General features: G+C 41.7%; 1 protein-coding gene across 1 annotated transcript; it reads right to left on the reverse strand.

The window, feature by feature from the left end:
• Positions 1-438: 438 nt before the first annotated feature.
• On the reverse strand, positions 439-9491 carry mturn.S (maturin, neural progenitor differentiation regulator homolog (Xenopus) S homeolog). The gene is made up of 3 exons (NM_001086157.1): positions 9143-9491; positions 2555-2677; positions 439-1729 (listed from the first exon to the last, which is right to left on the reverse strand). The coding sequence occupies exons 1-3, from the start codon at positions 9302-9304 to the stop codon at positions 1619-1621; spliced, it is 396 nt and encodes a 131-aa protein (NP_001079626.1). The 5' UTR covers positions 9305-9491; the 3' UTR covers positions 439-1618.
• Between the last annotated feature and the right edge of the window lie 7628 nt (positions 9492-17119).

A 17119-nucleotide genomic window follows, 5' to 3' on the forward strand; every position in this document is an offset into this window, starting at 1 on the left:
CAACTAGAGCCACCCACCAGAACTCGTGTCTGGCTGTAATAGGTTTTCAAAAAAAAAAAAAAGAAGTGTATTGTAAAGTAACCCTAAACAAAGGGGGAAATGTTCATCATTATGTCACTTGCAGCACTCCATATTAGAACGTATTTCCTCTGAAGCCGGCACCCAGACAAAAAAGGGAAATCGAAGAAGGCGAGAGGTAAAAGCAGCTCTTGTTCACCACTGAAGTGAAACACGGATTCCAAAAAGCTTATTTATGAACATGTCAATTAACTTACTTTTACTATGGAAAATATTATATATAAATGCAATTAAGGATTTTAGGGGAGAGACTGCTATGTGCAGCTGGTCACTTTAATGTAATCAACAATGAAATATTACATTTAAATTAAAAAATTGTTTATAAAGTGTTGAAAAGGAAAAAAAAGGAGGGGCCTTAAAACCACTAATACTGAATACATTTATTGAACTGCATGTTGAAGACCACAAAATAAGCAGATTATATGATGTAGAAGCCCTGCAACACTGCGGCTGGCTGAAAACATATTTCATTATTAACCATGTGACACAACATAGTGCTTTAGAGATGGAGCCATTATCCAATCTGTTGATCTCCAGTTTTAACCACAGTGACTCATCTGAGAACATACTTTATTTCCCTGCCTACCTTCCATGCTGCCCTATACCCTGCTATCGCCTAATACCATTTCTGCTCTGAAGCTTTACAATGATTTCTGATGCATGCTTTAAATATTTGAGGACGGAGACCAGACTAGAATTTAAAAATATTTCCCTTTAGTTTCATGTAGTCTCCAGGGGATTACTCATACTATCTGGAAATAGCTTTAGGAACTCTAATAGGAGGACTTAATAGCATTTTATTAGAAGGCTTGAAAATGGGCTGGTCTAGGGGAACATGTTATTTGCCTTTGTTAAACAGTGAATATCAATTGCTTTGTGTTAAACAAAGCATGGTGTAGAATATCCAGTGCATAAGGGGTTATTGGGCTACTGATGTGAGTTACTAAGAGTACACATATGTACTGTACATATTTGTGCCTGGCCTAACTGCATAGGATGTGCGAAACTGTATAGATATTTTGAATTATAATTAGGTATTCTGATGCTCATTAGCGTTGTTCATCCTGACGTCACCATAAAAATACACATCCACCATTCATTCATGTTCCAATAATCTACTTTGAAGTGAAATGTTTATCAGTAACACTGTTCTCAGCAGTCATGCCCAGTGCTGTTTATCTAGTTTAAAAATAAAAATGAATAACCGAAATAACCCTGCTAATTATTTACTTGCATCAAAACCAGGTTCTATATTTGCAATATATATAGGCACAGCCTCAGTATTCAGTGTGCTACATTCATTAAATCAAGTCGCATTCCAGTCTCAACACAACTGCCCAAAACAAAGCTAAATTCTAGAATTGAGAATGGTGGAAGGCCAGAGAACTCTCATAGGAACTCTTCAGTCAACAGGCTGGATGGGCAGCTCAGTTCTTAGCTAAAGCTCCCTGGGAGAGAGTTTTCTGCATTTTGAAAAATGTAATAACTATTACGTTAGCTTGGGAATTGATTTCTCTACATTAAGAACCCACTAATGACTCTACTGCTGGCTGACACCCATTTGTTGGTGATCTGCTTCTGGCTCCTCCTCCTCCACATCTGCATTATATTCCTCAAAAGTGTCATCATCCACATCAGGAAGGCCAAGCAGCTGTGAGCAAAACAAGGGGGAGACAATTAGAAAACAGCATCTTCCAGTGATTTCCAGTTTACTGATTTTATGCATTGAACTAAGTCAAAAGGGGATGTTGACAAACATGTTTATTTTTTTTATTGAAACAATTGATTGACGTCTTTGTTTATGTCACTTGACTAAACCAGAAGTATTTTAGTAAAAGCAACCAGCCAAACAGACTGTAGAATCTAAGTCATCTGGCACTCCTGGTAAAGGGTTAATGACAAATGAGTGGATGTGAGTATTTTAGTAAAAGCAGCAGGCCATACAGACTCTAGAATCTAATAGACTATTATTAAAGGGTTAATGACAAACGAGTGTATGTGAGTGGAAGTTATAGCTGTTTCCAGTTTTGAAAATGGGGATGCCCCAATCACATAATAAGAAGAAGCATGGGAAGATTAATTTTCATTTGAAAAGTCTGAGATGTTGGCAGTATGGCCGAAATCAACCTAACTTTTCTACTAAATATGGTCGAGCATTAGAATAAAGTCAAACCTATTAGCCTTTTACATTGTTTATTTTTTCCTAAAACTTAACTAGATACAATGATAGTTTCCCTTTAAAAAGCACTGCCCTACTACTACACATTTACTATTACACATCAAGTATGTGGTTAACTACTATGCAAAGACACAAAATGTCTGATTCTCCTAGGATTTAAGAAGTCAAACCTGGACTCTTGGTTTAATTAATATTGTATTAAAGTGTACAGCAGTGCTTCTTTACCACTGGAGGCTAACACAGGTATAGATTTTCTTTTAATTCATTTATAGATCTTACAGAGGAAAAGAAACTTACAGGTCTGAAAGACTTGAAGACTTTTTCCAGTATTTCATGCAGAGTCTTCTTGCCACATGAGGAAATATAATCCTGGGCTAGCTGTAGAAATGGCAAGCAGTCCTCACTTTCACTCCATACATGCTGCAAGACACAAGTACAGAACATGTTAGAAAGGTGTATAAGCCCACATACACCTGTATAAGTCACGGTCAAACAGTGAAGTTCACCATCTAGCATTAGAGCACCTTTATCTAATGACTTTTCATTGCATGTTTATTTTTAATACTAAGAGAACTGTTGCTACTTCTGCCTACACATGTGCACCACACACAAAGGCTGTCCCACTGTGATACCCAATTATGGAAGTTTAATAACACTGAAGAACTAATGCTCTTACAGTGACATTTGCAGTGATTCTTTGATTACAGGCTTTAACCAGCTTTGCATTAACATAATAACATAAAATAATCATCTTTGTGTGCACACAGACACACACCTTATTGCACTTCATGATACAGAGTTCATCGGTGCAAATTTCACTTCCACAGACACAAAATTTAACCCAAATCCTCTACTCTCTATCAATCACACTTTAGGTTGTTTATTCGTTTTTAAGTTGCCAAGTCATGATAAAGGGGCTGTTTGGCAAATAAACTTATGATATAGGAAGCAGAATTCTCCTATAGAAAGATCCATATAATGTGTATATATGTGCACTGGGGGTCGTTTTGGGGGGGGGATTGAACTAGATGGACTGTGGCCTTTTTTTTCCAATCCAATCAATTATGTTACAAAGTCAACATTAACAAGAGCACTCCTTATAATTTTTAGCCCATAACCATGAACCTGCACTAAGCTCTTAGGGTCTGGCCTTCCGAAGCCCAATTCACACACTATACAGTATCATAGACAAGCCAAGGTGCTCTGTATTAACAAGGCACAAGGTCTATTCATTTCAGGAAACTAGGCCTCAATTAAAGGGGCATATTTATCACAGTGAAGTTACAGATTGCCACTCTCCATTCATTTCTATGGCATTTTTAAAAGCATGTTTAGCAAAGGGTGAACCTTCACTTTCACCCATTGATAAATACTCTTAAAAAAAATCCCATTTCCTTAGCACCTTATACACAAACCTCCCTCCCCCATGATTTTATACAGCCTTCATAAATCGGATATATAGGGAAGGTAAGAACCCAGGATATTGTGACTCTTACCAACCAATTAACCTGATTAACACTGATGCTAAAATATTTTCTAAAATCCTTGCAACTTAGGCAGGTATACACTCATTTGCAAACCCAACATGATAATGTAGGCTCTAGGATCATGGTGTCCTTGGACACCGTATGATTTCGTTGAGTGGCCATACCTCTGGGGAGCGCTTAGACGCTTCAGATTTGGCCCCATCTTTGTCAAATGGATTCAGCTTCTTTACCAGAAACATAAAACTCTAGTGAAGATAAATGGGATATTATCATCTCCGTTTTCCCTGACTCTGGGAATAATATATAAAAACAACTCCCTGGAGGACAAAATGGCATTATATGCCGATGACCTCTGCTCTTTCTAGGGAATTATGAACGATCACTACCTGCAGCACTGGATGTCCTTCGGGAATTTAGCGTTTATTCAGGCCTGACTGTTAATAGAGACAAGTCAGTTATACCCCATCTTTGTCAAATTGATTCAGCTTTTTTACCAGAAACATAAAACCCTAGTGAAGATAAATGGGATATTATCCTCTACATTTCCCCTGACTCAGGGAACTCGGCAAGGGTGCCCCTTGTCACCTCTCTTGTTCGTTTATTGCTATTGAACCCCTACCATAACAGGATATAAAAACAACTCCCTGGAGGACAAAATGGCATTATATGCCGATGACCTCCTGCTCTTTCTAGGGAATTATGAAAGATAGTGATCTTTCATAATTCCCTAGAAAGAGCAGGAGGTCACTGGATGTCCTTCGGGAATTTAGCGTTTATTCAGGCCTGACTGTTAGAGACAAGTCAGTTATACTCCCCCCTTTAAATTAAATTTTAGTATAATAGAGAGTCTGATATTCTGAGAAAATTTGATTTGCAATACATTTTTTATTATTTGTGGGTTTTGAGGGTTTTTTTTAGCAGCTCTCCAGTTTGCAATTTTAGCAATGTGGTTGCTAGGGTCCAAATTACCATAACAACCAGGCACTGATTTGAAAAAGAGACTGGAATATGAATAGGAGGGGCCTGCATAGAAAGAGGAGTAATAGGATGTAGAAATAACAATACATTTGTAGCCTTACAGACTGTTTGTTTTTTAGATGTGATCAGTGACCTCCATTTGAAAGCTGGAAAGAGTCAGAAGAAAAAAGCAAATAGTTAAAAAACTATAACGAATAATAAATGAAGACCAACTGAAAAGTTGCTTAGAATTAGTCATTCAATAACATACTAAGAGTATGTTTTTAATTTTTAAAAATTTAAATGGCAGTGTTTCAATAAGGGCTTGTCCAATTGTACAGTCTTTAGTACCGTTTTTATTTAGATCACACATTTAACAAACGGTGTGGTTTTTAATAAAGGGGTTTAGTTTATTTTAACCCCACCCAAGTCTCTACGCAGAACACAAGAAACAAAATAAAAGGTGGCCAATGAATTCTGTGAGGCAGCTGCTAGATACAAGGTTTTCTGCCAAAGCTTTAGCAGCTGTTCCCGGACTCTGAATAGGAGACTAAAACGGAGCAGCTTCCATTCAGGGCGTTTTCTAAATTGACCTCAGTAGGAGCATTTCATAATGTCTTCATTTTGTTTTGTTTTTTTGCTACACAACAATGTTATCTATAATCCAAGCCAAGTCTAATTATATTGTAATTGTGATAGCCTGCCAGTATGTGAGAGTAATGCCTACTGCAGATCTGGCCTTTGTCAACAAGCTCAGTTGGAATGACTGCTCGCTTACAGAACCGGATCAGAGTGCTAGTGGTGGTACTCAAAAAATGGCTTGTATTGAGGTTGAATGCAGCCCGTGTGCTTCTGCTCGCACTGTCTTTTCAAACTGAATTCCCAAACAAAACACAGATCTTGTAAGTTTTGTTATAAATAACACAAGTGAGTGACAAAGAGGTAAAGGTATTCATTATCCAGAATACTTGGGAGATGGGGTTTTCCAGATAAGGGGTCTTTCTGTAATTTGGATCACCATACCTAACTCTGCTAAGAAATAACCCAATAGGTTATCAATGTGAATTAATATGATAATGATAATATTAAATAATATGATATAAATGTTATCAATCCCCACGATTTCCTGATAAAAGCTAAGAAACATTGATATGATACTTTGAATTAGAATTGCCACAAGTCTTGATAAATTTGCAGAAACACCAGCATAGGTGTTTTGCCACCGTTGCCTTTCTATAGAAATGCTTCAGAGAGAACTGTTCTCACGTGGCCTAATGATGCATTAATAAATTGTAGCAGTAAACAACTGGGCAAAAGGAGTTGGATTTTGTGGGAAATTTCCCAGACTGTAGGGGCGGCGTTCAAGTATAAAGAGACAACATAACTACAATAATTAGGATGTGTTTAAATGCATTTGCAAATCATTGTCTTGTTTTTTACTTGAATTTCCTCCCATTTTTTCCCCTTGTACAGGAATGGGATCAATTATCCAGAAACCCATCAAAAGATCTAAATTACAGGAAGGCTATCTACCATTTTCTCTGTAATAATAAAACAGTACCTTGCACTTGAGCCAAACAAAAATATAATTCATTCTTATTGGAGGCAAAACAAGCCTATTGGTTTTAATTTATGTTTTAATATTTTTAGGCTTAAAGGGGTTGTTCACGTTTGAACTATTGAATGATTTGCAATTGGTTTTCATTTTTTATTATTTGTCAGTGACCCCCATTTGAAAGCTGGAAAGAGTCAGAAGAACAAGGCAAATAATTAAAAAACTATATAAAAAAAAATAATGCTATTCTATAAGCCATGTTATAACATACTAAAACTTAACTTAAAGGTGAACCACCCCTTTAAGGCATGGAGAGCCAAATTATGGAAAGACAGAAAACCCAAGTATTCTGGATTACAGGTCCCATATCTGTAATTACAATAGTTTATTGAGATAATAAGCTGTATAAACCACCCCTCCCCCATCTGCAGACTATGTCAAGTTTTCAGATAAGGAGAAGGTCTTATCTGTGATGTAGCAATATTTTTAGAACCCTTCTTCTCACAAATTACTTGTAAGGGAGTTAAAAAGTACACCTGGTTTTAGTTTTTTTGCCCTGTTTAGTGCAAGAAAATACATATTTCAGCATACCATAGAATATTGAGGTGTGGCAGGTGGAGAAGGTTACTTAGGAGATCAGGTACAGGGAGGCATGACAGCTCTCACAGTGGAGCTGGGTTATTAAAATGTTAATGATTTCATGCATGGGTAAATGAGGCAATTCATGGCAGAGATGTTAAAACCGTCATGATTTTTATGATGTCGTTTTTTTTTCTAAATTACATTGTTTAAACTGCTAATAATTCACTCTACCAATTAAAATGTAATTCCTGAACCAAGAAGTATATTGCCTGGTCATGTACTTTCAGAAAGAGCCAGTGCTGCACTATGGAACTGCTTGCAGGTAGGCTATTGTGCCTACTACTCAGTGTAACTGGAGTCACAGAGGGACTTGGATTTTTACTATTGAGGGTTATTCTCGCATGTACCAAGGAGCTGTTATCTAGTTACCTTCCCATTGTTCTGCTGCTGTGTGGGGGGGGGGGAGGTGATATCACTCCAACGTACAGGGCAGCAGTAAAGAGTGACTGAACTTTATCAGTGCACAAGTGACACAACTGGGGGAACCTGGCCAGTGGCAGATTTTAAATTAAAATATAAAAAAAAAAAAAAAATCTGTTTGCGCTTTTGAAAAAGGGATTTCAGTGCAGAATTCTGCTGGAGCAGAACTTGCCCCTCTGGTATTTTGCCTTATTTATATATTACAAGGCCAAAAGAGTCACAGGGTAAAGAAAAGTACAGCGGTGTAAATAGACATTACAGGGCCCCACAGCAAATTATTTTTCAGGCCCCCAAAATGTTTAGGGGTTTACTTGTTTTACCAATATTTATTGAAATGGTATATGAATTAGGGCCTCATGGGGCCTCTATATTTCCTGGTCCCCCCTGCAGCCACAGGGTCTGCTTCCTCTATAGTTTAGCCCCTGGCTCAGTGGTTTCCAGACATTTATACTTAATTGTAGTTAATACATATTCAATGGACCTTTCAACCCCAAGTAAGTGTGTTTCTTGTTTCTTTTATAGGGTTTGGTCTGTGGTTGAGGTACTCTGGGAATAACTGAATTTCGGCATTGGCCTAGTCACATGCTCACTGCATAAATTTACAAAGCCTAACCTAAAAACATGAAAGGCAGTGTAGCAGCTCAAGCATGTGACACAAGGGACAATTTAGTGGGATCAGTTTTCAGGTAGTTCACCAGTCCAGCTTCATTGAAGTTTTCCCTCTTACTTATCTTGAGTTTGGAGATGACCCCACATAATATCTATTTCAGCAGGTCACCTATCATGCAACGGTCCAAAGCATAGGGGCATCAGTTATGAATCAATGGTGACCAAATGGCCTAGTTACTGTCAGCCTAAAGCTGCCCCTTCATTAGTGCTCCGGGTTGCACTCTTAACTTTCTAATAAACTCTCCTGTTTCTGTCAGGGCCAGATTTACATAGTGGGAGCCCTTAGTCATTTGCTGTCCCTGTCCCCTCCCCTTTATTCACGCAAATTTTAGGAGAAATGGGGATTGGCGCATGGGAAGATTAAAAAAACAATTGTATCCCCTGCGTATCCCTAGTGTTTCTGAACCAATGTGGGTGTGGTTGGGCAGTACACCGCACCCTAAAATCCTGCTGCCCTATGCCTGGGCCTTGGTGGCCTTTCCACAAATCCAGGCCTGGTTCCTGTAAATCAGTGATGGGCAGGGCCGCGCCGCACAGGCACCCAAGGCATGCGCGAATTGCAGAGAACATGCGTTCACGCTCATGTGCAGAAGCACAAGAAGACGTAAATACCACAGAGTCGGGCACCAGACTGGGGGTAGGCGACAGAGGAGGTACGTGCCTGGCGCCCCACAGCTTTGCGCCCTAAGCACGTGACTACTCTTGGTCCAGCCCTGGTGATGGGCACAAAGGGCTTTAACCCCAGTGACATCAGCACATGTTGTGGGTTTATGATTAGGAGCAGATGACAATTTCAGAAGATGCAGGAAGAGCTGGTGGGTCACACAGGGCTGATACACCTGCACCTTATCTATAAAACACTACGACTGAAGCAAAGAGCCCAGAGCCCTTGTCGCTGGCACAGCAGGTGTGTGGGACACGAGCATATACTCATGATGTGCCACACTAATGACCCCAATGATCAAGCCGTGTGAATGTTTAGGTAACAAACAGCTGATCGGCGAGGTTGATAAGAGGGAATATCACATGATACTACCAATAGGCTTGTGGCAGGCCCCGCTCCTCTGTGGCTGCCCTACATAACAGCCGGCTAGCGCCAACCCAAACAATGCGCCTCCCTGGCCGCAGCCCAGGCCCCACCACCTTCCCACTTACAAAATGGTCACCACAGCCGCTCTCCGGGCACAGTACGTAGAAGGACACACCGGGGTCGGCGTAGAAATCCATTCTTCGCTCGGTCTCCTCGGTGGCGATGAGATCGAAGGGAGTATTGGAGCACCATTTGTCCGCCACGTCCGCCAGTTGCTGGAAATCCATACTCGGCGGCTCTCTTCCCCCAATCAGCCCGCGATCCCCTGGGTGTCCGCTTCCCGCGATGGGCAGCTCGCTGTAGCCTATGGGCGCATTGTTTACATGCCGCTCAGGAAGAGTGTGGGGAGGATGAGGGGAGGCAGTGCCACGGATTTGCAGAGGATGCTCGGGTATTGTTCGCCTTGCCGGCCGCCCTAAACACGCAGCTTGGAGTAGGGTTGCTGATGTGACGCAGCCAATGCAGATCGGTGACGTCAGGGCAGGCCCTGCCTCGCCAATTCTGTAGCGCCGCGTGACGTCACCAAGGCGGTGCCCAACCAGGTTCTCTACTGACAGGATGGAATGCTGGGAAATATTCTCTGCAGCATCCTTTAGGCTATAGCCTCAGTGTGTCTGTGGGAGATGTGCTGTGTGGCTGATTTATAGCTTGGCTGTGGGGACAGTGTGTTTACAATGAGATAAAGGGGAATTAAAAGAAGATATTAACAAGGCTGCCAATTGTACATGTATGGCTTCTTCCTATGTATTTTGTGGAGTTTCATGACATTACCAGTATATAGAGAATTAGAGTGCTCACCTGAACGTAATTACCCTCTCGGGTGCCGGGTGCTAAACAGTCCACAGGACCTCCTGCTCAAGGTCCAAATAACTCGAACATCCAAAGAAAACTGTAGCACACCGATCAAACTTGTCTTGTGAAGAAAAGTGGTTTTATTGGCTCACGGCAGACATAAAGTTTGGCAACGTTTCGGGCCACGCAGGGCCCTTTATCAAGCCTTGATAAAGGGCCCTGCGTGGCCCGAAACGTTGCCAAACTTTATGTCTGCCGTGAGCCAATAAAAACACTTTTCTTCACAAGACAAGTTTGATCGGTGTGCTACAGTTTTCTTTGGATATTACCAGTATATAGAGCACACATAAAAAAAGGAACATAAAAAAGGCATCCACTATGTGTTTTTCATAATGGAAGAGGATATAAATCTTGGTACCTTTCATATATATATACTTCAATTAAACATTTCCAATTGATTCAATGTTATTTGCAAATGGAACGTTTGTTTAACTCTTTCTGTTCTGTAGGTCTGACTTGAAACAGTGAAGTGGTTGTCAGTTCTCTTCCAGATCTGGCTTCTGCTAAATTGTTTTCGGAGTCAGAGCTGCGCGAGGTCTAGCCCGCCGCACAAATGCACAGCGATGGAGCGAATTGAAAGTGCGTGTGCCAATGTACTCGTGCGCTGAGCCAGCCAAAGTATCAGAAGACAAGCTATGTATAAATATATATGGGGATCATATAATAATTTCCCAAATGCTTTATTTACCAGTAGGTCTTTCCAGCTGACACAAGGTCACCCATTTTGATTAGAAGAAAGGGGGTTCCTCCTAAATATTCAGAAGTTTTTTTTTTACAATGAGAGCTGTGAAGATGTGGAATTCTCTCCCTGAATCAGTTGTACAGGCTGATATATAAGATACTGTAGCTTTAAGAAGCTGTTGAATGTAGAGTCCTGCGCGGGTCGATTTTTTGGGACCCGAACCTGACCCATACCCGCATTCTTACCCACTTAGACCCGCTACCCGACCCACAAGTACCTTATCCGCAACCGCGACTCACTGACCATCAAGAATCAGGAAGTGCTGTCATTGTAAACCGGAAGTGACGTCATCTGAAGTAGATGTGACCAGAAAAAAGGAGTAAATATCGTTATTGAGAAGACCCGCGGCCCAAACCGGCAGAACTGCCGACCCACATCAATACCCGCACCTGGAACTTCTACATGCAACCCGCAGGGTACAGCAGGCTTTTGCGGGTAACCAACCCGTTGCAGGACTCTAGTTGGACGTGAGGGAATACAGGGTTATGGAAAATATCTCATAGTACAAGTTGATCCAGGGACTAGTCCAATTGCCATTTTGGAGTCAGGAAGCAGGGTCAGGCCGGCCAGGCGTCCAAGGCAACCCGGCGGACCACCCCGCACGCACCTCCGGTGCGCATGCGCATGCCTGGCGAAGGAGAGAGCGACGGAAAGGAGGAGAATGTGATTGAGGGGAGGAGAATGCGATAAAGGGGAGGAGAACATAACTGGGGGGAGGAGGAGAACGCAATGGAGGGGAGGAGAACGGAGGGACGGAGGTAGGGGAAGGAGACAGGAGGGAGGGGAGAGTGATTGATGGGTGGGTGACAGAGGAAAGGAAGTAAGGGGTGTGAACCCTGCTAGGGGTAGGCAGAAGACAATTTTTAGAGGTAGCTGCCCAGTGCCCCCTATCATTGCGCCCTAGACAGCTGCCTTTTCTGCCTACCCCTAGTTCCTGCCCTGTCAGGAAGGATTTTTTTGCCCTCTCTGAGGTAAATTGGAAAGGCTAACTGTGTTAGGCAGATTATATATAGATTTACAAGGTTAAACTTGAGGGACATGTGTCTTTTTTCAACCTAACTTACTATGTTACAAGCGTGTGGCAGGTAGATCAACTGGCGACCAGAGGATGAGGGCCCGGAGAAGGGGTAGGCATAGAGAACAGGTATGTGCCTAGTGCCCCCCCCCCCACACCTTTGTGTGCTTTTTCTTCCTACACCTAGTTCTGGTCTAGTCAACAGTTTTGATAAGTAAAGAGACAGATTCTGCTTTCATATAGCAATTATATTTACAAATCACGTTAAAGCCACTTAAAATGTGTAATTAATGTTTACTAGAATGTTATTAAAATTTGGGAATCTTTATTAAAATTTGGGAATCTATTAAAATTTTGGGAATTTGGAAATTTGTTACATACATTCAGTGTTACAGGGTTGGACTGGGCCCCTGTACTAATGGGACCCGCCGGCCCAGACCCGCTCCCCTGATTGGCTGCCCCCTCCTAAAGAAAAATATGATGTGCCGCAATGCTCGGCGGGCTGGCGTTAGGGTTGCCACCCGGCCGGTAAAACACCTGCCAAGGCCGGGGCCGGTATTACAAATTTACCGGCAATGCAGTTGCCGGTAATTTGTAATACCCTTTAAAAAAAGCCCTCGGCCTGCCCCCAATTCACGCAGAACTTACCCTTTTTGCAGTGTTCTTGACATGGGTCGATGTTGCTCCGCCCCTTTCGTGGCACACTGCATAGCCCCGCCCACTCTTGCGTCATGGTCCGTCCCCTTTTTGTGCCCGCCCCCCACCGGCCGGTAATTTTTTCCAGCCCTAGCTGGCGTTCATGCATATGAATGGGGGGGGGGGCAAAGAGATTTGGAAGTTTAATAATGCTCCAGTCTGACCCTGCACTGTTATATGTTGTTATTGAGTCCAGCCATCACCGGGATAACGTTGTGTAAGGCCAAGCAGTGTTTTGTGTACAGTGCCCCAAGAAGTCATGTGGCCTTGTGATAGGGGCATTTATGGTTTGTACCTTTTCTGGTAAACAATAAATATCTGTTACCTGTCTTCATAGTATTATTGCCAACAGTGGTCCTTTAATCCGCCAGGTGAGGTGACAGCCATATATGAAGGCAATGTTAGTAGAAAAAGACAAATCACATTTTGCTTGCTGTAAAAAGCTAATAAATCATTGGTTTCCAGCGGCTACTGCCCAGGTGCAAAGTTGCCCAGAATTGGTAAATGAGCCCCCTTATATGACACTGTGGTAAATATGCTGCCCTAGGCCTATATGCAAAATACACCCATTGATAGGACCACCATCAAGAAAAAAATTACAAATGAAAAAGCACCAAAAATGGATGCTGCTAGTACTGTGGCTTGGGTGGATGACAAGTGGAATTTTGAAATAATTGGGGAGTGCTTAGGGCAGCGGCATGCTTGCCAGGGGGCACAAGTGATCCACGGGATTGGAGGAGGGCCCATGGATATTCCATGATCCATATCAAAATACTGGGCTGAAATTGAGAAGTGGCTTTTGGAATCCTTGCTGACCTGCGCCCTTTGAAGACACTAGAATTTAAATCATATGTAGGTGGGTTATTCTTAAGCTTAGTCATTGGAAGACAGGGGAAGTTGTAAGTGGGAAGGCCTATTGTTACTACTTTTTCCCCCGACTTGTCCCTGTACTTAGGTTATTAGCTTGTGAGTTTGAGGCCTATCTGCAAACCACAAGTAGTCAGCTCTCCTCCAGCAAAGATTCCAGCACACACAATAATTTGTAAACTCTAGGATTAATAGATCTGAGAAGGAGCAGAATAACAGTGGAACAAAGAATTGGAGAAATTGGAACTTAAAAAAGTATATTGTTATCAAAATGGTTTATTTACATGAAGCAGGCTTTTTCAAATGCATACCTCCCAACGTTTTGGAAGTAAAAAGAGGGACAAAAAATTTTTTTCCGCACGTAGCGCAGCATTTTTTGATCACACCCCTTTCTGTGGCCACACCCCCTAATTACCATGTTTGTTTTACAAAATTTGGCAGGTTATGAAAGTTTGAAAATATTTCTCCTTATCTAAACTGTGTTTTTGTGTCTCAAAATTGTTACAAAGTATCTTATTTGCACCTGTAGCTGTTCTGGGCTCTCTGCTAAAAGCCAATTAAGTGAGAAACTTTGTTTCTTTTTCTGGCTGATCAGTGCAGAGAAAAGAGGGACTTTCCAGTACAAATGAGGGACTGCGGGTTGAGCTGTCAAAAGAGGGACTGTCCCTCTGAAAAAGGGACAGTTGGGAGGTATGCAAATGAGCTGTTTTATGCAATATCTTTTTATAGAGACCTACATTGTTTGGGGGCTATAGTTTTCCTTTAAGTGTGAGGCTTCATTGAAAAATAGGGATATTTAGGTTACAAGGTACTCTGAAATCAGTTTTAGCACCCTCACCAGTGCTAGAGGGGTGCTATGGGGGTTGTTCTGGAACAGGAGTCACAGGTAGTGGTGGAGGGGGCAGAAAGCAGGAGGATCATGTGCCACTGGAGGTGGGGCCTAACGTGGGTCCTAGTGCTCGCCACTCTAGGCCTTTGTGGACTCGCCACAAATCTGGGCCAGGTGGTCACATGCACCCCTCTAGCTGTGGGCCCCCTGCTTACCCTGAGAGGTACACCACTGACTCCACTGGCAGTAACATGACTTAAAGTCCAGAGTGGATCATATGGAGTCCACTGACATGAGTGCACCATTTTAAAACACATAGCCAGGTATGGGACCTGTCATCCAGAATGCTTGGGACCTGGGGCTTTCGAATTTTTCCATTATTTGAATATTCATACCTAGGGCTACTAGAAAATCATGTAAACATTAAATAAACTCAAAAGGCTGGTTTTGGCTTCAATAAGGATATGTCTTTGTTTGGATCAAATACAAGGATAGTGTGTTTGTACTGAGACAGCTAGACTGATAGCTAATGGATAGATTTTTAATATGTGCCCTCTAATTTTCCAGTGAGGTTAAACAGGTTAATGAATACGGAAGAAGCATACAGCCCTCAGTGATTTCTCTTCACCTAACTGGTATGACTGTTGCTGTCTTGTGACCCAGGGTCACGCTCAGCTATATCTGTATAACAGAGCAGTAAGAGCAGGATGCATCATAAACGGCTGATGATATCAAGTGACGAGAATATCAATCAGTAAAAGCTGAATAGAATCCTAGATGGCAAGTGGAACCTGAAACTGCAATGAATGGAGCTTCAGCATGCTCTGCAGGAATGCAGCCATCATTATGCCTGAGTCAATGACAGACTGGAAACTTTAGACTCTGCAGTCTCTGGCTGTTGTACCATCACTGTAAACAACTCAGTTTGAACAGATCATGCCACAAGTGTAGCTTAACTACACTGTAGTTAGAAATATTGTACATTATGTTTTGGTCTTCTGTACCAGCCCAAGGCAACCACAATCCTTTAGCAGTAAAGATCTGTGTCTCCAACGATGCCCCAGTAGCTCACCATCTTCTTTTTTCTGCTGATTCACTGCACATGCTCTGATTCACTGCACAGGCACTTACTGAGCTTAGGGACCGACGCACAATATACACATAGAAATGTCACAGTATAAGGCTGATTAGTAATTAATAAAGATAATTACTACATAGCAGCACAGAAACCAGTGCAATTAGCATCATCATTTAATAATCAGCCCTGTAGCATTAGCTTATATTACAGACCAACCTCATTTTCTGCTTGATAATTTGTGACGACCCCCAAGCTTAGCTTCTCAATAGCTGCTCAGAGCCCACTGAGCATGTGAGTGTCACACTTTCCAAGATGGTGACCCCTGTGACAAGTTTGAAGTCCTGGATCACTGCTACTATTGAGAAGCTGAAACTTTAGGCTGGTGCAATAAGTTCAGTATATAAAATATGACATTTTTAGCCACATTAATGTTTAGGGTTTAGTTCTCCTTTAATGGGGGCTTTAAAGGGGTGGGGCAGCTTTAAGTTAAGTATGTTATAAAATGACCAATTCTAAGCAACTTTTTAGATGGTCTTCATTATTTCTTTTTTTATAGTTATTGAAATACAAGTATGGATTACAGCCTTACATGTTTCATGCACCCACAACACTCTGTCATAGGTTGAGCCTATGATTAAGTGTTGTGAGAGCACGAAATGCGTAAGGCTTGTACTTCAATAAAGACCTTTTTACTACAACTGCCTGGAGGATTGCTGTTTGAGTGCCTACCCTACAAACAATATGGTGATGTCCGCTCCCTTATGCTGAAGGCTTGGGGCAGAGCACATGGTGAGTCTCTCTAAAAAGAAATGTATTGGTGATGTTAATCTAATTAGTTTTCCAGAAATGTAATCTATAAAAGCTGGAGTGAACAGGTGTCTAAGATGTCAGAGAGCTTCAAAGGAAGAAGTTGTGTTCTGGTTATTATGTTAGAGATCTATCCACTGCAGACTTCAAAGACTACATTTTCAACTATATATTAAACATTTTTTATTTCTCATAGACTATCCCCACTATTTTACACTGAAGAGTTGCTTAAAAGGAAATGTAAACTTGAAAAAAATGTGCCCAGATTGCTCTTTTGCATTTTTTTAAAGTGATTAAGCTGTTTTAAACTGCCAAAATAATACACTTTGTAATACTACCACCTGAACGTTTCAACTCAAAAAGAGATCAGAAACCTCAGATATTTTCTTAGAGTCTTAGTGAAAAAGAACGCAGAGGCCTGTGGCTATTGCACAATGCCTCACTCAGTGGGGGATAGTAAATGTGAGCAGATGAGTGACATATAGAAAACTTGGACTAAATATTATCTGAATAAAGGCAAATACAAAAATTTCCCTATATGCTGATGACATGCTGGTCTACCTGGCAGACCCGAGGGACTCCCTGTCTGAGCTCCTAAGGGAGATATGACATTTCGGAGAGTTTTCAGGCCTCAGGGTGAATTGGGGGAAATCGCTTGTGTTCCCTATTGACCCGGATACCCAAAAAGACCCCAGACATGGTCCACTCTTGCAGTGGGTGACTCGTTTCAGATATCTTGGCATAGAAATTCATAGAAATCTATCACTATATCTTACACAAAAGATATAGTGATAGAATACAAAACTGGGCGACTCTACCACTCTCCCTCCCAGGGTGCATTAATCTACTAAAAATTATTTTTTTACCCAAGTTTTTATATGCGTTTCACAATGCACCAATTATACCCCCCAAAAGGTGGTTCGCAACAGTAGATGGTATTATGCGGGGCTTTATTTGGGCAGGACAACAGCCGAGGATTAAGTGGCAGACCCTACAGGCCCCAGTTGCTAGAGGCGGTTTGGCGCTCCCAAACCTTCTACTCTTTTTTTTATGCCAGTCAGTTAGTCTATGCTGCTCTCCCCTTTGGATGAAATGTAATCTTGATCAGGGAAACTACATGCATGTGTTTTGGGACTGTCCTCATATTCAGAGATTC

This window comes from Xenopus laevis, chromosome 6S, assembly GCF_017654675.1.
Source record: "Xenopus laevis strain J_2021 chromosome 6S, Xenopus_laevis_v10.1, whole genome shotgun sequence".
Taxonomy (NCBI): Eukaryota; Metazoa; Chordata; class Amphibia; order Anura; family Pipidae; genus Xenopus; species Xenopus laevis.